The sequence below is a fragment of the Electrophorus electricus genome, chromosome 11 (assembly GCF_041902795.1).
Source record: "Electrophorus electricus isolate QZ-2024a chromosome 11, ASM4190279v1, whole genome shotgun sequence".
Taxonomy (NCBI): Eukaryota; Metazoa; Chordata; class Actinopteri; order Gymnotiformes; family Gymnotidae; genus Electrophorus; species Electrophorus electricus.
In genome coordinates, this window is record NC_137507.1 from 16,084,834 (window position 1) to 16,107,500 (window position 22,667).

A 22,667-nucleotide genomic window follows, 5' to 3' on the forward strand; every position below is an offset into this window, starting at 1 on the left:
AGCTAGAGTTGCAGACTTTGGAAGCTAGGGTTTAAAAAGAAGTAGCACCTAATTCAAACTTTCACCTCCGTGAACCAACTCCTATTAGTGTTGTACGTCTTCCACTAGATGGCACTCTGAAATTGGTTCTGAAAGGGCTAGTCGTTGCATTTTACTTCATGCACAGTATACTGGAAAGGTTTTGCATGGGAAATCGGTACCATCCATCCATTAGTTTTCTGCCTGACAGCTTTAATTAGACTTGTGAATGTTTCACAGAGTTAGTATATAATTGCCAACTATTGGCTGAGAAATCTCAAACCAATTATCAGGAAGGGTAACTTTTCAGCAGACGTTCTTATGTAACATATGATTTAAAAAAAAAAAAAAAAAAGTCTTCTACACAGTTATCATAGCCAAGATACTTACTATATATTGCTATTTATTCTTTCTGTCTGAGCTACATTACCACCTAAAGCTCTCAGACCTGAACAGTAAAACTTGATGTGAAATGAGCTCCTTAAATAAGACCAGTGGCTGTGCAGATGCACTCCAGTAGTTCACTGGAAATATTGTGATTTTGCAAATGTCTGTTTGACCTAGGCTTGGTGTGCCTAAGGCCATCTTCTGAACCACCATCACATGACCAAATCCCAGCGCTCTGGTATTTTCCCCATGTCCCAGATACAGCTCCCAGCAACTTCTGCTGCGCAGAGAACAAGAGAATGGAGAGGAATGATTGGCAGTACATTTAATAGATTTCATAATCCAACTAAAACGCTTGTAGTATATAAGGATGTAAATTTGCCAGAGCTCAGAAAATAAGAATATAAAGTAAATTGGCCACCTGTATACACAGGACAAGGACTCTTTGTCTTTTTCTTTCCTTGTTCCTTGTTGTCTCTTTCGGTATTTTAAAAATAGACTGTAGAAAGAGCTCCATTGGTAGCTCAGAGCATACAGACAGAAAGTGGGGCGATAGAGTTTCTTAATCAGGAGCTGAAGCTGAGCATTAATTGCCTGATTTCAAGATTTTCAAGGCGCGCGCTGGGTGGCGTCCGTGCATGAGAGGCGCAGATGCCTCTCCCGTCCGTCTCCTCGCCGAGCCGGTCGTCCTGCTCCGTCTCGGAATGTCACCTAGTTCCTGCTGCAGTGCTGGCTCTGGAGGCTTGGTGAGCGCGGTTGAGTAGGCTCCGCCCACCGGAACAGTGTTCCGACAGCCTCTCGAGGTGTCTGGGTTCGTATGGAACTGATCCTGCTCTTAGGTGCTCATGAATCGCAGGGCTGGCACGTCACTGCCGAGACACTTTCCTCGTCCTGTGCCACCGGCTCCCACTGCGAGCTGGCTCTGGGGAAGACGAGGATTTTCAGGCAGAGTACCTCATCCACAAAATGTTCTTTTTCTCCTGTCCTGATTTAATAGCCAACACCGAACTTTGACCTATAGGATGTGATTCCACCACCGTCACCTTAACATACACACTACATACCAGTCATCACACAGCCACAAAGAAATGGCTACCACGGTAAAGTAGATAAAACTTCCCAGCATGCCCCAGCTGCCACAGGGAACTCATTAACCAGTCATACAGCATGTGGTCACTGATGCTCTATAAAAAGAAGAGCTCTGAGAGTAGACAGAACCTCATTAAGTAGGAATTGTTTAATCAGTGCTCCCTCTCTCCTCAGCTGACGAATGGCCTTTCCAAGACGAACACGGGGTAAAACTTGAGTAGCTGGCAAATGGATGATATTACACGGTTTGCTCTCATATCCCTTTCTTTAATCTTTGCCTTTGAACCACAATCTAATGATTTTACATCTACCCACACAACATGGTATTTTATATCAAGAGACAGCAGCAAGCTGACAAAGTCGGAGCCTGCACAAAAAAGTAATATCGGTTTGGCAAAAGCACTTGCTGATTTGCTGGAGAATTTCAGAACTTTCCAAGCTTACTATCCTTCATCTGTATTCCACAGCCCTTATTTTCTTGCTGCCATATTTCTGAATAATAACTGCATGAGCCACAATACCACCCAGGCATTCGTTTACAAATGTAGTTACTCTCATATATCAGCGAACTGATACAGCGCTGCCTTGATCAAACCATAACATAGTTCCTTGTTCCCTTGAGTATGAAAAAATGACTAGACCAAGCAGACCAAAGCTCAAACAGTGAGCTGGGAGGGTTCCAGTAAATGGAGCCCCAAGTGAATTGTTTTTGAGGACTGCCCTGGCCAATGTCACCTGTTAAGAAGGAGATCAGAGAGCAAAACCTCACGCCTGACGTGCAAGATCCTCAGGGTAATCGGTGGGCTGTACTGTAGCTTCTCATAGAAACGGCTCCTTTTCCTGTTCATTGTTTAAGATGTACTATTACAAAAAGAAATGATTGAGCTCAGACTGATCATTAGTCCGGCTCTTGTTCTAGTTCATGCTGTTAATGAAACAGAAGGTACATGAAAATGCCCTAAACCTCACAAGAGTGAGAGAAGGACCTCATATTAAACAACACAAATCAGTTCTCTGAGGTTTATCTGCAAACATTTCACATGGTGCTGAGATCAAGCTAGACCTGACTTCAGCAAGTAAGGTAGTTTAGAGAATATCATTGCTTACACCTCATCCTCTCTGTCACTCCAAATGCGCACAACAGTGAATTTGTTGCATGCGTGTGGGCAGCTCACCTATGTTGGCTAATGGCAGCAATCCCAGCGGGAAGTAGAACTTTTGTTTAAAGGAAACAGTTTTAATACTGGAGATCTTGGCAGAAGCAGGAGCTATGATGCTCTGTATGAAACTGCCTGAAAATGAAGGACAATAGGACAACATCTTCCCCTCTCTACACTCCCCTACCAAGGGCAGAGAATCCCCTGGTACTACTAAGTTGTGTGTGTGTGTGTGTTTTCATGCATGCGTACACGCATGTGTGTATGAGTCTGTATACTTCTGTGTAGAAGTGGATGAGTGTGTGTGTGTGTGTGTGTGTGTGTGTGTAAGTGGTCAGTCTGGGGAAGTAGCTGTACTGATGCTATAAATATCACCCAGGGCTAAATGTATGCCCACTGCTCAAGTCCTTACTAGTGGAAATAAGACACATGGTTGAGGAGCTGCAGAGGTCAGCTCTATGGCCGAAGCTAAAATATTCACAGTCCTATGTTTAGGTAAAGTGCAAAAGAGAAGGTCTTTGCTAGGCAATGTTTAGTTAAGACTCAGCAGCGGTGCCGTTACAGCGTCATCATGATGGCTCTGTCGCAACATAAAGAAAACACAGACACGCATAATCGCAGTAGGTTTAACTACTTTTATCGACACAATTATGATAAAAATCACAAATAAATAAATAAATCAGGAGTGTAATGTCAAGGTGGGTTCAGAACAACATAACAAACAAAGCAATCTAACCACTGACTGGCAACTTGCTTCCCTAAACAACAGAAAAACAAAGAAAATTACAACACAACTTCCCTAACTCCCTAATTATGTAAAAACAGGAGAAAAGACAAAAGAAAATGGCACCCACCCCCACAACTCCAAATACAGAAAATAAACGAAAAATAGACAAACCATAACTTTGTATTGGACCAGAACATCTCGGCATAGACCAGTACCAGAATTAGTCATGGGTCCAGTGATCGCAATAACTTGAGGCTTCACCCAAGAAGACCCTACAGATGTTAAGTACAAGCTCATAAAACACTAATCCCCAACGAACAACAGGACACCAGCACAGGACATCAGTCTATATAAACCATACATCAGGCTTTAGCCAAGTTCAGGTGGCAGTTCTATGGCAAGAAATGCATGTAACATAGTGAGTGTTGGTTTATTAATAGGTAGTGATACAAGTCTCGCAGTAATATTTCAGTTAGGGGAGAGAGTCACCATTATTTGTTTTAGCTGAACTATGAGCTATGACCTCAAACCTTTGGCCTGCTTTTACCATTCATGTATTCTGGCCTGCCTCCTTACCACGTCTCTCTGTCTCTCTGTCTGTCTGTCTCTCTCTCTCTCTCTCTCTCTCTCTCTCTCTCTCTCTCTCTCTCTCTCTCTCACCTGGCCTGTTGTCTCTGCTTTGTCTTCAGATCCTCTAGAGGAGCCATTGGGAACACTCTTCTTCCAGCTACCCTTCTGCCAGCACCCTGTCATATGCCTGGGCAAACCTGCTTCTGTGAGCATCGGAGATATCAGCTCTCATTAACGTTCTCTGTATGTTAGGATTTAGCCTGTTTTAGGGATGGCCTGGGATATATTTAGCTCTGTGCAAGCAGAGCCCTCTGAAAACTGATGGAGAATATCAGAAAATGGGAAGAGAGTAGCTAAGTAGCTTTAAGACACACGTCTGTCAATGAAGCCTGGCAGGTGAATCTCATTTGCAGGTTGCCATTTATTGTCTGTGGAAACCTGGTATTACAAGGGCAGACTTTCTAACATTTAGGGGCTATATTAAATAAATAAGTTAAGGCTAAAAGTAGACTGGAACCGGCTGAAATATGGAGATATCTGATCTAATTGAAAGACTCCAAAGCAGTTTAGAACTACATAGGTATAGCACATCAATTAAACCTACACACTACTAGATTTAGATTTAGGATTTAGATTAAGGCATTTAGCTTGTTTTTAATGTAAAAGTGAAACTTGCATTTCTTTTTTTTTTTTTAATATGGCAATGTAAATTATATCTTAAAAATGTGGCACATAGCCAAACACTGCATCAGTCAATTACTGTTAAAATCCATTTGAAAATCATGATGGGATCAGTAGCAACATGGTCAGCAGCACCCTTAGCTTTAACTGCTCTAGGGATTCTTCTATTATGAGTTGGTTTCGAAGAAAACACAGGAAATACTAGTGCCTCTCAGAGAATTTGTAGTCCTGCGTTTTTTTTAATATGTCCCCAGGATTCATGAGCTCTGTTTTAGAACAGTCTGTCACAGAAAGTTTCCAGGTTTAAATACATTTATGCTATCTGTGTAATTTATGTGTTTTTTGTTAGCACCTGTTGCTAGAGAGTGTAAGGAAGTCCTATTCTGTGAGCTCTCCTTGGACATAAAAACTGACTCATTTACATTTCTTCAATTAAAAAACGGCAAATGTTATTTTATAAATTTAGTATAGCACTTTACTACTTAATGTGATTTATTCAATTTGTTAATCTGTTACCTGTCTGCCAAAACAAACAATAAACAGTATCTATCAACCATAATTATAAAGCATATTTCTATTAGGTACATTTATTCTGAGTAGTGCATTATCCTGTAAGCAGGCTGGATTCTCTTCACATGTGCATTTCATAAGAGCGCTTAAACCAATGCCCTTCATTTTATCCTTAGCTCTATTATTTGTTATTATCATGAGCATGCTTTTGCTGATCTGCAGAGCTAAAAGCAATCGGCAGCAATTCAGTAGGTCTGATAATTTGATAACCTTGATCATTGGAAAGAGGAGGGTAAGGGAGATTGTTCCGGGCTCCCTTTCCTTGCTCAATAACTCTTTAGTAAACTCATATTCCCATGATTCCTGCTTGCTCTCAGTGTTGCATAGCAACCAGAAGAAATGCCTTAAAATGATAAATGGTGAAAAGTCAAGAATTTTTAAAAAAGAGAAGAAAATAAAAGTTAAAAAAGGCCATTCTAAATCATAGTTAAGTCTAAATGTATCTGCAGTTGATTTTCTGTTGGGTAACTATGGCAACACAACAGAAATAATCTTTCTATTTAAATTATTCCCCTCAGGCTTGGGAAAGGTTGGTGGTGTGTGTGTGTGTGTGTGGGGGGGGGGGGGTTGTTGGTTGTTGTATCTTTATACTATTTACAGGTTGGACTGAAAGTGCGTCTGTGTGTTGGATTGCCTCTTATGTTTAAATAGCCCAGATAGCAATATCCTATACACATTGGACCTTATTTCCAATTACCAGTGTATTAGAAACTTGTATCGTATACAGTACAAATGATTGTGGATAAACTACAGCTTTTCTTGTATCAGCCATTAATAATGATTTATATCAGTGGTGGAGAGTAATGTATTACACCTTAATATAATATTTATATTGTTGCTGTCCCATATGTTTAGGGCTGTATTAATTAAAAATTAATACAGATTAAAAATAATCATAATCACTAAGAGTTCTCCCAAAGTGTTGCTGATTTCATGTTACAACCTAAATCTAAACATTTAAGTATCAGTCATAGCAGGTTATGTTTTGTAGGATAATAGGCAATATATATGTGTGGTGTATTAAAACAGTTAATAGGAAAACTCAATAAACTGTGAGAAAATACGCAGACTAGCGAGATCATTTATTATTTTATGTATGCGATATAACACGGCTCATCACCATGGCCATAACTGGGATCAAATTTTAGTGAGGTCCCTGATGTAGAAATGTGACCTTTCTCATAATGTAATAAACTGCCCTGCTGAATATGTGTAGGCCTTGTGCATCATTTTATAATTGCCTTTGCTGTCTCATACTCCATTGTTCACTTGTTTTTTCATGTTTTGAATGTTTTTCAATTCTTAATTTCTAAAACTGAATGTTTATTCAATTCTTCATACCCATTACTCATCTCATTTTGAACATGCAAACTTATGTAGGCCTACCTATATGCTAGTGTACCCTTCATTGTTTGGAGGTTGGACTGATCAGTTTATATATATTAGCCAATTTATTTTCATCTTACACCAAATGAATCTGGAGTTTCCCATTTGTTGTTATTTTAGTTTACACTAATTTGAAGCTGGATTATTTAGCCTACCTATCTACATTTTTCTCTTGCATGCAAAACATTTTTGTAAAGTGGTTAGATTGAAGAAAGAAATGTTTTTAACTAAAGAAACAATGAGTCGTTTTGAAAATTAAGCTCTCAATAAACCTGGACAGTAATAGGACAATCAACACAAACTACCATTTATGCTCACACATACTAACGCCAGGTGACATCCATTCAGTGTCAAGATGAGAAGGTTATTTTTCAGGTAAAATGTCATTCACCTAGTTTAACAGTTTGTATATTGAACAAACAGATCAACGGACAATGCCATCACATTGGAGGGGAGAGGCCCATCACTGTGGGGTCAGGATAACAACCTCTCACGGAATGTCACAAAAACAATTAAACCAACAAAACATCTGTGGACCTTCATCGTAAATAGGGACTGAGACATTTCAGTTACCTAGACATCCAGATCTCGGAGGAACTGACCCGGTCTCACCACATCCACATGCTGTTTGAGAAGACGCAGCAGCATGTCGACTTTCTCTGCAGGTTGAGTACTTTTTAATGGTATCTTGCATCCTTTTACAGGAGTACCACAGAGAACATACTGAATAGAACCATCACTGTCGGGCATGGGAACTGTACCAAGCAGCAGTGCAAAAACTTTGAGGAGGGTGACATATTCTGGTGAACGTTACAGACTCAGTCATCTCTGCTCTGCAGGACATTCACTCTAAGCACTGGAAAAAAACCCAGACAGATAAGAGCATTAAAGACCAGTGCCACCCACTGCCTGGAGACGTCACGTAAAGGCTAGTGCAGTATGGTAGGAAAGACAGAGTGCTTCATAGAAGAAGTCACAAGCCATCTGCTGTCTCAACAGCACAGGAAAACAATACTTTGGTTAGTGACAGGAGTCCTCTGGATTACTTCTATATTGCTGCAAGCTAAAAGCTGTTTTTAGCACTAAAATGTTTTGGGAATGATTCATTATGCCAAAAATGAAGAAAATTAAAATTAGGACTGCTATTACCACTTTATTAGAGATTTATTTTTAATGGCCTGATAGGAACTACAGCATCAATCAAAAGTTTGTTCACAGTTGAGTGAAAGTATGTTTTTTATAGTGTTAAAGGCTTTTTAATATAATGGTTTGTGCTTAAATTTGTTTTTAAGACAAACATTACAGTTATCATGCCTGCTAACATTTTTGTCCAGCCAGAACCTCTTTGATTTGTGGAACGTTTCATGATTAGATTAAACAGAAATGGTCTAAAATGACATAGAATTAAACCTTATATGTCCACTGACAAATATTATTTCTTCTTTAAAATGTTCCGTTTTCAGAGATATGAGGTTTTCTCATACCAATGATCATATGGATCCGTCACGCAAGAGGAATTTTGGCAAATATTCAATTATGAGTTGCTTTTCCTCTCTTCAATTATTATGGCAGTTTAATAACATTAGATAGGAAGGATGAAGGTATGACTCCCTGAGAGAAAGTGAGAGAGAGAGAGAGAGAGAGAGAGAGAGAGAGAGAGAGAGAGAGAGAGAATTTATTTGGACTATTCAGATTATTATTACCTCACATACTATGGCTCCATCAATCTGAATGACCCACATATTTTATTCCCAGCCACTATGACGTCCTGCAGCTCAGCAAGACCGCATGACATTACCTTACACACGCTTGGGGCACATTCTTGTCCACGCACACGCACACACACACACACACACACACACACACACACACACACACACACACACACACACACACACGCGCACAAGGATATAATTTCATAGGCATCTATGTTTTCTTCCCTCAAGAATTGTTACACCTACATACATAGACACATACAGTTCCTACCTTATTTCAGGAACTGAACTGCACCACTTAACTAATAAGCACACCATTTTGTACACGTTAACCAAATTGGAGGAGATAATACTAGAAATTAACCTGACGACAAATCTTGACTGGGAGCAACTGATATGAACTGTATAATCTCGATTTAGAAAGCTGCACATAACCGATGGGCATTTCAGATTAACAGACTGCATGGCATTATTTATGAAACTTTGTCGGATTGTAAGGGATTACCCGCAGTCATTTATCAGCATGCATCACTTTGTGCATGGAGCGCAAAAATGTTCTCAGTGCTACTTGGATTAAAGAAATGGCTACACAAAAATCTGCAGATCAAATGGCCTAATAATATAGACTAAAGTCCGAACATGGAGTAAATTACATTTACGGCATTTAGTAGAGTAATCGTTGAGCATATTAATGCCTACTGAATGTGACATAAGCACGTCATGGAGATAGGTACATACGGTCAGGGAGTAGTAAGACACGAAGGCTAGTGTGGGGTGTATACAGAACAGAAGTAGAAGAACACAACGATCAGACACGGCTGGGCAGGTATGAGGACTGAGCGCCTGACAGAAGCACACCATCCAGGAGCATGATTTAACCTCCCGAACCATTCAGTATTGTTGAACCCGACGCGGAGCATCACGTGGTACAGCCTGCTGCGTGCGGTGGGCGCTTCTTGTTTGTAATCACGCCTACATGTTTACACACACCTGCACCTAGTTAGTGTTTGTTCTGTGTTTATGTATTTAAGCAGCTGTCGGTGTGTGCATCGCTGTCGGTTATTGCCTCTGTTCATGTTACCTTTGTTATTATGTGCGAGCGCCACCGGTGTATGTTAATAAACGTTTGTCACTGTCAAGGGAGTCTGTGCGTCCTGCTCAACACCCTGCGGCACTCGGGCGGTTACAGAACCCCAAAAGTAGTAAAGATGGATATAGAGATTTGAAAGATCCCAACTGTCTTAACAACCATCATGCCACATTGCAGGGAAATCAGGTGAACACTTGAACCCTGCATGGGAGACGAAGCTGACAATATGTCGCTGGGGCAGCAATTATCTCCCGACAAATGGAAACAGGACACACTAAAGGTGAAACTCACTCCATTCACTTGATTTTTCATGCTATAAAAGAATATACAAGATAAACCAGATAGAGATTCAATCTATGAACACAGCAGGCTAAAGAATCAATCACCACTTTCATAACAGCCCTTTAATGCACTCTGGAAAATTTGCAACTACAGGGAGTTGCATGACAAGCTGCTGAGAGACAGACTGTCATTGGGATGAAAGACATTTCACTGTTGGAATGATTGCAAATGAACAGAAAGCTCACACTTGAAAAGGTGATCAACATGGCTTGTCAGTTGGAAGTCATTAAAAAGCAGCAGACTGGCTTAAGAGGTGAAATAAATTATGGAGCTGAAGTTGATGCTGTGTGTATCAAAAGGAAATTAAAGTGTGTGAAAAACAGTCGACGCGAGCCAGTGCTGTACCTCCAAACAAATATGACCAGCAGCCATGTTGCAGGTGTGAAATAAAGCTGTCACGATCAGTCCCTTCCATCTTCCGTGTTTTCCCTGTCTTGTGTTTAGTTCCGTTCCATAGTTTCGTTTTGTCCTCACCTCGTTTGATTGCTTACACCTGTCCCTTGTTTCTAGTTTTGTGAATTTCATGTATTTAAACCCTGTTGTGTGCCTTGGTTGTAGTTGTTCATTGTTTGAATGTGTTTCGTTATGGTTGTTTCTTTGTACTGCGTGCCTTTGTGTTAATCTTAGCCTTTGCGCTTCCTAGCCCTGAGCTTTCCCTTGCATTAGTTATAGCCTGCTTTGCCGTGTGCCTTCGTGTGTTTGTTTTGTTAATTCATGTATCCTCCTACTCTCCGTGTCGGCTGTATGACCCTGGACTGCCTAAACGACTCTGATTCTGGATTTGGCCATAATAAATCTCGCTCCTCTCCACACAAGCGTCCGCCTCCATACCACTCACCGTTACAAAAGCCGAATCATGAGAAACAGCTGTGCCCAGCAACAGGGGTAACATGCCACATCTGTGGGGAAAAAAGGGAATTATAGCAAGGCATGCAGAGCCAATAAGGTAGTCCATGGAGATATTACTCACAACAATAGTGATAGAGTAGAACAGTGAACACAGGCAACAACCCCTGGACAGTTGAACTGTTATTAGGCAACATGAAATCAGGTTTAAAAATGATGCCATAGTCTCCATTATTGCCAAGCTTGAATTCAACAGGTTAACAAAAGAGGCGTGAACACTGTGAGCACCAGAGAAACCCTGACTGGGCTCATCTGAAATTCCACTTATGGTCACAGGAATGTATGTTGATTCCCTCGGTAACACTTACAGGCCAAGATAAAATCTATGCAGGAACAGTCCTGCATACAGCAATTTTACGGTGACCAGCCCTCTCAAAGCTCAGCCTAGTATCTAGGATAGTCTGTATTGACAAGGAGTGCTCACATTGGTGCTTGCATGTTCAGCAAAATGTATGTGAATTTAGGGTGTTGCCAGATACCACTATTGAAAGAATCTGCCAAACATGAGGTTAAGCCTTTAGGCCATATCATTTTGGCCAGATGGATAAGGCCTGATCTAGACCAGGCAAAGGCTGTCCAAGACATGAGAAAGCCATCCAATAACAGTGAGATGCAGAGTTTCTTGGAGATGGTTAACCAGCTAGGCACATTCATTCTATGTAGAAAAAGACAAGTCATTGAGAGACTTAGAAAAATAAAATAAATCAATAAATTATTGGTACTGGGACAATTCCCAGGAGGAAGCCTTCAGTTAGCATCAGCAGGAGCTGTCATCCCCTTCTGTGCTGGCTCTCTATGACCCTAACAAAGAGCGAAAGTTACCCTGAGATGCGGCCTCTCACGTCCTTGTGGTAGTTTTGTTACAGAAAGTGGATAAGCAGTGAAGACCTGTGGTATGTCTCGCTCCTTGACTCCAATGGAGAAGCGATATGCTCAGGTTGGCCTTACGTGTGGGTGTGAAAAATTTAAAGACTTCCTCATACGGCAACACTTCAGTTTAAAGACTGACCAGAAGCCACCTGTAAGCCTATTGAGAACACAGGCACAATCAGAGCTTCCACCTAGAATACAAAGGTAATTAGGTTTGGGAATGATGAGGTATTGTTACACAAGTACAAACGTACTTGGCAAAGCATTACTATCAGCAGAAGCAATATCAAGCTTACCGGTTGCACAAAGCATTGGTGAGCTCAGTCATGTCACAGAAGTAATGAAGGACATTGACATTTATGTGGATGCAGTTTTGGACAGCCTTACTGCAAGTGCTACCTATCTGTCTGAACTCAGCTTGAACAGGTTAGCACATGCGATGACACTTTGTCAGTAAGGCTGGTTTGACCAAAAAGACTTGACAGGAGTAGTAAGAAAATACTGGCATGAGACAGCCACCTTCACATTTGATTATGGTCTCCTGTTAAAAGGGTCCAGGTTAATTATTGCTTTAGCCATGTGCAAACGCGTGTTGAAAAAAATTGCATGCGGGGCATCATGGCATTGCCATTTCAGGCAGTGAGCCTGGGAGTCAGTAAGCCTTTGTTGAGCCTTTAATGCCCGCTGAATGTCCTGCTAGACCATAGTAAAAACTAGGTGTAGACATGGTCACCTTGAAAAGGAATATCTATCTTCTTGTAGACTATTCTCAACTAGCATGCAACTAACAGATCTGAGGATGACGTTTGCTTGACATCTAAGGTTCCTGTTCTCTAGACATGGCATTCTGGAGATTCTACTATCTAATAATGCCCCCAGGTTTTCTAGTCAACAGTCTGCAAACTTTGCAGAAGACTTCCAGCATATCACCAGTAACCCAAAATTTGTTTAGAGTAATGGTCAGGCAGAATATCATGTCCAGAGGGTGAAACAGCTTCTCAGCAAAGCATAAGATCCCTATCTGGCACTTTTGGCATATAGGACCACAACTTTGGCCAATGGGTGCAAGCCATCCCAAATTCTGATGGGTCAGAGACATGCACTGTTGATCTTTCTGACCATGCTACAGTAACTGACAGTGAACAAGAGGAGGTGGAAGGAGAAGAGAACTGAAGAAAATAGAAGAGAACATTTTCTCTTCCTTTTTCTCTGCCTTTAACTAAGCCAGAGTGAATGCACACACCAGTTCACAGCACATAGCACCGGTGTGCGCATACACATACCTGGAGCAGAGGGTAACCAGCTGCTGCAGTGCCCGTGGGTACCTGCGGAAGGAAGCAATTGTATATAACACATTACACCAGGTGAGAAATCGTCACCAGCTTACACCTGGACAGAGAGTATGTATCACTAAGATGGAGGTCACTGTGGTGTCAGTCCATCGCATGTCATGATCTTACTTGGTGGATGGCCTCCAGGGAGTTTTCAGGAGGAGCAGGAGACAACTTGTCCCTGCGCCCATGGCCTGGATGGGGAAAGAGATTCTCATGACACTGAATCAACCTGACAGGGAGGTCACAGTTTCACCAGGACCTCAGGAGACCCTCCCACAGTTAGACTCAACTTTGAAGTCACCCATCACACCTTGAACTGAGTTGGGAAGAGCAGTAGTTAATCCCAAGTGACCAGACTTATAGGAAGTCAAGTAAATGTGTAAAATAATAAGTCAATATGCATTGAGGCTTTTCTAGCAATGTGCAGCCTATAGATATTATGTGAAGGTTCATATGCATTTGCCTTCAAAGAAGGGGAGATGTGTAGTAATTGTTCTGTTCTTGTTAAGCATATTCATTTCTATTGATAATGTGACTTAAGCACAGTGAATTCTCTGCATGCTAACCTGACATCAACTTTTCTTGCTCCCTTTGCTTTCATAACCACACAACAAGTACTTGGAAAGTACTTGTTATCATCCAGCAATTGTCATCACTCTAGAGTCACAACATTCACCCTGCCAGAGAAACTGTCACTGGAATGAAAGCAGTCAACTGCCACGGACATAAAAAGCTCACGATGCCTTTGTCATCGAACTCCCCTGTCCCTACCTATATCAGCTGGCACCCAGATGAAGTGGAAAATGAGCCTGGTTCCTCTTTACCAATCCTTTCACCATCCTCTACTTCCTTATCTCCACCAGCACTCTCTAATTCCTTTCCATAGGAACCCAACAACATCTTATGGAATGCAACAAGCTTCTCACCAGAAAGAGCTCTTCCATCTTCAGCACAATCCACTGATGGCATTTGGCTGACACTTTTAGCAACGTACAACTATGACTAAATACAGCTTGAGCAATCTGCCTTCCTCAGGGGCCCAAAAGTGGCAACTTGGCATTGGTGGGGCTTGAACTGGCAACCTTTCAATTCCTAGTCAAGTACCTTAACCACTGAATACCATTGCCCACTCCATTCATATATTCATTGCAGGTGGTACAGGCCTCCTAAGTACCCTCAAAAATGTATTGATGGTGATTTTAATATTTAATTGCCTGACCTAAGGACAGAAATTCCAAGGAACCATATTTCACTTTTTGCTGTCTCACAGCATGTGACTTAGTCCACTCACTTTCATGGTCAAACTCTAACCTTTATTATGTCAAAGGGTCTCAACGTTTTAATCACTGTTAAGCATATGTTTTAAAAAAAAGATGTTAAGCATCTTTTTCAGACCCCTAATGACATTTTGATAGGCTTAGCTAGACATCAAGACCACACCTGTTTACTTTAGGAAAAGGTTAATAGAGAACCGGCATATTTTCATGAAGAAACATGAGCTGTTCATGTCTACCTTACCTTGCAAACCATCTGAATGTGTCCATGCAGTCCAGTTCAAAACTATTTAATGTAAGCAAAGGCAACATTTATTAATGTTCTTAATGACATCTGTTAAATATGATTTCTGGAAGAACATTTGTTCTAATACAGCTTGATCTTTGATAGATGTGAGAACTGGGTTGGGCTCTCAGGAACAGTCCTTAAATGATATGTGTCTGCAGTGTCTCCCAGTGTCCTGCTTTTGGGTCATTTTAAGTCAAGTTATGTATGCTTCCCTATGGCCACGTCCTACAAGGCTATGGAATATCTTCCCCCAGCTATGTAGATGAAACTCTAGATGTATTTTCCTGCCTCTTCAAGTGATTATGGCCCTACTGGATCAACATGTCAATACCCTGAACATATTGCAATCTGGATGTGCTAAAATTACCTGCAGCTGAATAAAGATAACACAAATTAAAATATCTAATGTGAAGCCTGGGTGTTAATGGAATCACATAATATTAACACTAAGTACTACATCAGCATTTGATTAAAAAAAATTAAATAATTATAAATATTAAAAAAAAACATTATATAAAAAATATGAGATTTCTATGTCAAAACAGGACTTTACAAAGCTCATCCATGCCTTTATTTCTAGTAGTGTGGATTTCTATATTGGTCTCCTTACCAGACCTGCTAAAACCAACAAATTCACTTGATCCAAAATTCAGCTTAAGACTATAGACCGAAAACCTGATTATTTGATCTGGCATTTAGTTTGGTTTAAAACACTGATGTAAAGTTCTCAGAGACATGGCCGAGGTGTCAAGGTATCAAGTGCTCAGAGACGTGGCTGAGATAAGAAAGGCTGAAACATGACCACCACTCACATAAGACTCACAGACTGAAGAATAAGACTGAATAAGACTCATAGTGTGAAGCTCTACAGGCCAAAAAAATATCTGATTTCCCGAAGGATTCATGGACACATGAAATGAGAATATTCTCCAGATGGACCTGATGGGTAGGCCTGTGGGTGGACCACAGTCTGAGCGAGGCACCAGCAAGGTGAAGGCGGGGTATGGTCTGAGCTGGTATCATTAATGATAACATCGCTGTACTGTTTTGGGTTAAAGATCAACTCTCAGATCTACTTCCAGTTTTTAGAAGACACTTTCTTCAAGCAGTGGTACAGAAAGAAGTGAGCAACAATCAAGAAAGCTTAGTTTTTATGAAGGATAATACTCCAGTGCATACCTCAAGGTACACCACTGCTTGGCTAGTGGGCAAAGGCATCAAAGATGACAGAATGATGACGTGGCCCTCTTCCTCACCTGACTTAAATATTATTGAGAATTTCTGGGTCCTTCTCGAGTGTGAGATTTGCAGTGAGGGAAGACTATTTACTTCTTTGTACAGCATTACGGATGCTCTGGTGGTCGCCTCAGCCAATATTGCTCATGAACAGATCAAGAAACTGACAGATTAAATGGATGGAAGGTTCTTTGCAGTTACTAGAAAAGAAGGGTATATTTATCACTGAATAGTTTTGAAGAGCTAAATTGTTCTTTTTTAATTGTCATATTATTTTGCTATGTGTTATGTCATATTATGTTATGTATGTTATGTATACTTGAAGACTGAAGAATTAACAAGTAAAAAAGATTTTAAATTGAGTTGCCTAATAATTATGCACACAAAAGGTTGCCTATAAACCCTGCATGCTAAAATTTGTATATTTATATATTACATTTCAGTGGTTGCAGCCATGTAGTGTTGTTTCAGGAAAAATCCCCTGGTGTTTTCAACACCCGTTATACAGCACCAAGTGGCAAAATGGGATCTTCTTAAAAAATGCATTCTATTTGTGTAGCCTGAATGAATGATTCACTTATCGTTATAGCACAGACCTCTACATGAGAAAATGCCAAGAAAATGGCTCTATAAATAGAAACCTGCTGTTAGAGATGCTTCTGGTTATCAGCGTGAATTTTGAGCACTTGATAACTCCACTTTTTTTGCCCTGCTTTAAATTCAGATACAAGGCAGAGTGATGGACGGATGTGGGCTGTGATTTACCCGTCGCTATAACAGAGGCACACGTGTGGGTCTGGGCGCCGCGCGCTCCACAGCCATCAAGTGCTCTCACTCACATTTAGCTGTTTTGAGGGGAGGCTGAATAAGAGATGCAGAAAAAGCAGAATGGCATGAGGGCACATCTGGATGCCCATCAAATGTCAAAAACTCTGAATATTACCTTCTACTCACCAGTTTATGTCCATGGTTGATATGCTCAGTATTGCATCAACTTTCATTTGACACTATCGCTATTATTTACTTATGCAAAATGAAACTTTATATAAGACATATACACAGTACAACACAACAGCCAACATGCACTTTTCATTCATTCATTACCTTAATGTAATCAGCTAAGTTAACAGAGAACACATTGTTTTTCATAGCAGCAAATTGGTAGTAAGGTTTTTTTTTTTTTTTTTGCTTATTTGTTTTAAAATATGATTCATTTACTCGTTACATTGCGTTTTGAAAGTAAACCTGGTTAGTGTTTTGCATGAACTTTAAACTGCCAGTCTGGAATCTAAGAAGGAAGAATTAGTGTTTCACTCCAAAGGAAAGACAAGTAGCTAGAGACCTTCCTCCACAGAGATCAATGGGAAATAAACACTCAGACTGCAGATGCAATCAAAACATCGACTTCACTACTTTATGTTATGAACTACAAGACATTAAAATGAAAATGGAGAGGGAAAAGGGTGACCATTGATGCAGAATTATTAATCATGGTAACACTAGTTTGTGGAAAAGCCCCCACAAAGATAGTAATGCATGTGTGTGTTTAGTTGTTTGTTGTGGGAAGAGGCTGGTGATTGCTGGGTACATGCACAGGTATCGTTTTTCCAGTCTAAGCCCTTAAACACATTTGCCTTCACTGCACGGCTCTGGCCTGTGCAACCTCGTGTGGTTTTAGACAAACAAGCTCCTTTCAGCAGTGCTTGACACTTAGGAGTATTAATGTATATATGAAACCACTGAATGTAGGCTTCTGGTCACCTGAATATCTGTGACATGGCTTTGCTATGATCAAATCTTGTTGGGATAAAACTAATCCAATGGTATGGACTGTACACATATAAGCTCAGTTCCTCATTATTGTATGAATGAAACATGAAAGGCTCCTTCCACAAATGTGCTGTCAGGTGACTGTAGTAATCTTAAGTGACATCTGGGAGCGAAACGTGAGATGATGTCACCGCTTGTTCTGCACTGCCTCCCAAGCGAATGCGTGCGGCCCACAGCAACAAAGACTGCTCGTCCTGCTGCCTCTGAGGGATCCGAAGAGACAATCTAGTATTTCGCTGGCTCGCTTCTGTTCATCTTCCGCCCTGCGGGACATATTGGACCCCAGGCTGCCTGGCTATTCCGCTGCAGATGTTTCTGAATTGTGGGCCTGATTATCTGTCTCTCTGCAGATCTACTGGCAGATCTTGCAAGCGAGATCTTTTTGCTTGTTAAGACTGACTTGGGAAGCACAAGGAGGTGACCGTGAATTGGTGAGTTAACTAAACAAAGTGTATTATCACTACCTTTCTTTGAGGAACCTAAAATAGTGAGAAAGTAAATAAATAAATGGAGCCCCCACGGTTTGTTTTCCGTGGCTGCAGTCAAAGGAGCTTAAGTTCCTGCTTGAGCTGCTAATTATATTTGGAGCTAATCTCAAAACTTCTGAAAATGTTTAGGGAAGCCAAACAAATATCTGAAAATGCTAGTTTTGCCAGGAACGTATCTCAGTGTGCACCGTCAGTGCTTTGTGGTCAGTGGAAGTTTATTGTGAAGCTTCTAATCATAACCAAAGTGCTACAGGTCTGTCTCTCTGAATGTGTGCAGGGCACTTATGGACCATACAACCGTACAGGCCACTTACAAGTCCAACTAATTGGCTCAGCTCTGGAAGCAGCCAACTGTGGAACAACTGGAACACGATGTTTCCAGATCACAGCGGCATCATTTTAGCTTTGCTTGGGAAAGGCGTGTGCACATGCCGGCTGCGTAGTGCCAACACCGTACAGAGAGCTCCGCATGTGGGTGTAGAAGAACCCACAAAATGAACGCGTGCTTTGGCCAGTCGATGGAAACTGTGTGTTCGATCGAAACTTTCTTTAAAAGTGCATGCAGGGACATGAATAAAGTGGGAAGAGAGGGAGACCTCCTTGTGACCCTGTTTCCCCCCACTGCAGGACAGGTCACACTTTACACTGCTTTAATTGGAGCCAGGCAGTTTGTCGATGTTCTCCTTCTGCAATTAGGGTGTCACACTAGCACGGAAAAACAGACATTACTCCTAATGGGCCTCCAAACCAGGGGTGGGGAGGGAGGGTGAGAGAGATAGAGAGAAAGAGATAGAAAGAGAGAGATTGAACAAATCACTATTATTTCATTGGAAGCATCAGCATCAAAACAGGCCGCAAAGACTAATTAAAAAAGCACTAGGTTTTAATATAACTATCAAGCACAATCAAGTGTGTTTACATTTCTTAAAACAGTGTGTTTTGCTTTCATAAACAGATGAAGCCTTTAAGTGCATTGTATTTAGTAAGAATGTTTATTCCAAAATCAATACTTTAATACAGAAATAGTTATTTAATCATATGGAATTACCAGACAATCAATACTGCAATCATGCTTTCTCTGATTAATTACTGATTTCCAAAAGTACAACATGATCCATACATCAAGTTGTGCAAGGTAAATATACACTAGAAAGCAATTATACACCAACACAAAATATAGAACAATTTATATCTGAAGGCATCACAATTCAGAGAATTCAGTAAGAGATTAAGGCCATTTTGTACAGTTATTTTCATTTTTATATATATATTTTTTAAAAAACACTCTATTAATACCAAAGGAACTGGTGCATCTCCTGTAAAACTGTACATGCAACATAGTGCACATCATAATAAGATATGACAAGCATTCAATATATTATTTGGATATCTTCAGTAAACAGAGTTCATGTGAACTGAATCACATGTTTAACCCTCTGGCCTTCTAATGAAACCTGCCAGATTGGCACCCATCAGCTCTTACAAACACACACACACACACACACACACACACACACACACACACACACACACACACACACACAGACAGAGAGAGAAAGAGAAATACACACATACACACAGGCATGCATGGTTTTATGTGGCAGAGCTTGCCAAATGCTGTGGCACCAGCAATGCAAACTATACATGTACACACACACACACACACACACACACACACACACACACACACACACACACACACACACACACGCGCGCAGCATTCTTCTGAACAGCTAGTGCCTAATGCTACCATAAAATGTACTGTATTTTTAAGTAAAAATTAGGTTTATCAAGCCTTTTAAAGAAGACTCAGTCAGTCAGACTCAGCAATGTGAGTCTGTCAGTTTTCACTGTATAAATTCCTGATTGCAGTTGAAAGTATATCAGCAATTAAATCCATCTTATTACCTTACAACCTTAAGTGGGGAAAAATAAGTGGCATCGCACACACACTCACAGCAGCAGAGCTACATGGAAGATTCTGGAATCAAAAGAAACATCTGTTATCCCAAAAAACTTTACTACACTTAAACTCACAACTAAAAGAACATCCAGTTAATAAGTGAGGTTTTTAAAAATTATGTTTGCTACATACTGTGCAGTTTACATGATGTAAAAGGAGGGGAGTGTTTAGCATCACAAGGGATACTGTCTTGGGATCAGCTTTAAAAATGTTTTACCAGTTTTTAAAGTTTTTTTTAATGTTATAAAAATCGTGGCTTTTCGAGGTTTAAAATCAGTAAGCGGTTACAGGGACAAACACTTCAGTCTTTCAGTGTGTGAAGGCTTTCCTTGGTTATAATCTCTTAATGATAATGAAGAATAAACAAATTTCTACCATCTAAGCGTTTACAAATGGATGTTAGTCTTTTAGTAAAGCACAGGGCAATGCAGGATAAGCCTGGATAAGGGTTAAAGGCAGAGAATCAACGACTGTTAAAAATCTACTGTAAAAACAAAACCAGCTTCTTAGGGTGTCCAATAACTCCAAAACCAAAGTCTTCGGTTCTACATCACTGAATTTTAGGATGATAAGGAGTGACTGGTGACTAAAGCACTTGGTATCTCTTTATATCCAGATTTCTTGTTTAGAACGGGTCTGGTTTGAGGCGTGTGCAGTACAGAAAGTCAGTCAACTGGCTAACCCTTAAGGACAGACCCCCTGAATGGCAAAAAAGCGGTTATTTTAAATATCAGCGGCTTAAAAAAAAAATTATATTCATTCTCTGATGAAATATGATATCCAAGTAAATTCTGAGCTGTGCTTTTATCCAAATCTTTGGCCAAATGACAACTCTGAGATAAAATATAATTAGTTAACATCTGACTGTTGTACAAACTTTGAGATCATTTACAAACGAACAAACACCTACACTACGACACTCAATATTCAATCGGAAAGAAGTGGGAGAAAACAATGGCATCTGTTTTTGACCACTGGGCTCATAATCTCAAACATTTGAGAGCAGCTGCTATAATGCAATGGAATACACTTGCATACATAAGCATACACACACACCCGCACACACACACCCACACAAGAACGCATGCACATACGAACGTGCGCACACACGCACGCACGCACACACACATACACGCACACACCCACACAAGAACGCATGCACATACGAACGTGCGCACACGCACGCACACACACACACACACACACACACACACCCACACCCACACATCCACACCCACACAAGAACGCATGCACATACGAACGTGCGCACACACGCACGCACACACACACACATACACGCACACACCCACACAAGAACGCATGCACATACGAACGTGCGCACACGCACGCACACACACACACACACCCACACCTCCACACCCACACAAGAACGCATGCACATACGAATGTGCGCACACACGCACGCACACACAAACACACACACACACACACCCACCCACACCCACACACACACACATCCACACCCACACAAGAACGCATGCACATACAAATGTGCACACACAGGCATGCACGCACGCACACACGCACACACATACACCCACACCCACACATCCACACCCACACAAGAACGCATGCAAATCCGAACGTGCACGCACGCACACACACACACACACACACACACACCCCGCTTGCACCAGGGCGATGTGACAAAGAAAGAAAAAAAGAAAGAAGACAAAAATCTAGAAAGAAAGGAGGGAAAGACATGACCTCACAGCATGGCAATCATGCAGAACGACTCTGAGCTGACCGTTACTCCACGCCATGCAAAAGACGCGCTTACTCCGACGCGTGGAAAAGACAACACGTGAAGAGGATTTGTATTCCAAGTTCATATCGAAAGTTTACGCTTATAAAAATATCCAACAGTAAGAAAATCATCAACATGTAAACACTGAGTAAGAGCTTAGAAAGAAAGAGAAAGGCAGAGGAAGAGAGTGAGATGGAGTGAGAGAGCACAAGCGAGAGAGAGAGAGAGAGAGAGAGAGAGAGAGAGAGAGAAAGGGACAGATAGAGAGGAATATACATAAATAAGAGGAAATATCTATTTCCAGAGTTATTTACAACAGTCAAGAGTAATTAGTGCCCAGAATGAGCTCTGGCCCCTCCTCAAAAAACGTGAACATCTGATCAAGCAGGTCATCTGATCCCCCCTTTACGCCTTCAGTGTAAGAGTGAGCTAGAGTGAAAGGCCTCGTCCACATCAGTCAGCACACAGAAGATCAGCCAGCCAGCCAGCCTCGGAGGCCGAGAGACAGACAGACAGACCCTGACAAAAGAATGCCTGTAACAGAAGTGAACAGGCCCTCACCTGCCCTGTCTGACAATGCTGTCTTCGCCATTCCAGCACTCGTGGTGCAGTGGGGGAGAGAGACAGACAGAGAGCAGGCCCCTCCGCTTCACTGACTGATTCAAAGAGAAAGAAAGAGGGCACGAGGAGGATAGAGAGAGAGAGAGGGAGCGAGACGCTGGCGGATCAGATCTGGGTCTGCAGTGGGTGTCCCGGGGGCGTGTACGGAGGGGGTGCGGGGGAGGGCTTGATGCCTCGGGTCCTCATGTAGGACAGGAACTGGTCGGGAATCTCGGCCAATACGTCCTTCGCCAGCCGGGCCATGCTGAGGATGTGGTTCCCCGTGCGGTCGATGTAATCGCGGAACGGGACGAACTGGGGTCAGGAGAGGGAGAGAAGGGGGTGCAGAGAGAGACATACTTGGGTCAGAAGGGCGG

The 22,667-nt window shown here is 41.4% G+C and overlaps 1 protein-coding gene across 9 annotated transcripts in view; it reads right to left on the minus strand.

The window, feature by feature from the left end:
* Nucleotides 1-18,824: 18,824 nt before the first annotated feature.
* The window catches only part of LOC113580185 (copine-8), a 78,423-nt gene continuing 74,580 nt past the window's right edge, over nt 18,825-22,667 (minus strand). For 6 of the 9 annotated variants that reach the window (XM_081723928.1, XM_081723926.1, XM_081723927.1 and 3 more), the window contains one exon: nt 18,825-22,605. In XM_081723928.1, coding sequence (XP_081580054.1) covers nt 22,417-22,605 — 189 coding nt within the window. In that variant the 3' untranslated portion in view covers nt 18,825-22,416. The remainder of the gene's footprint in view (nt 22,606-22,667) is intronic. The other 3 variants (XR_014126201.1, XR_014126200.1, XR_014126202.1) reach the window with 3 other exon arrangements.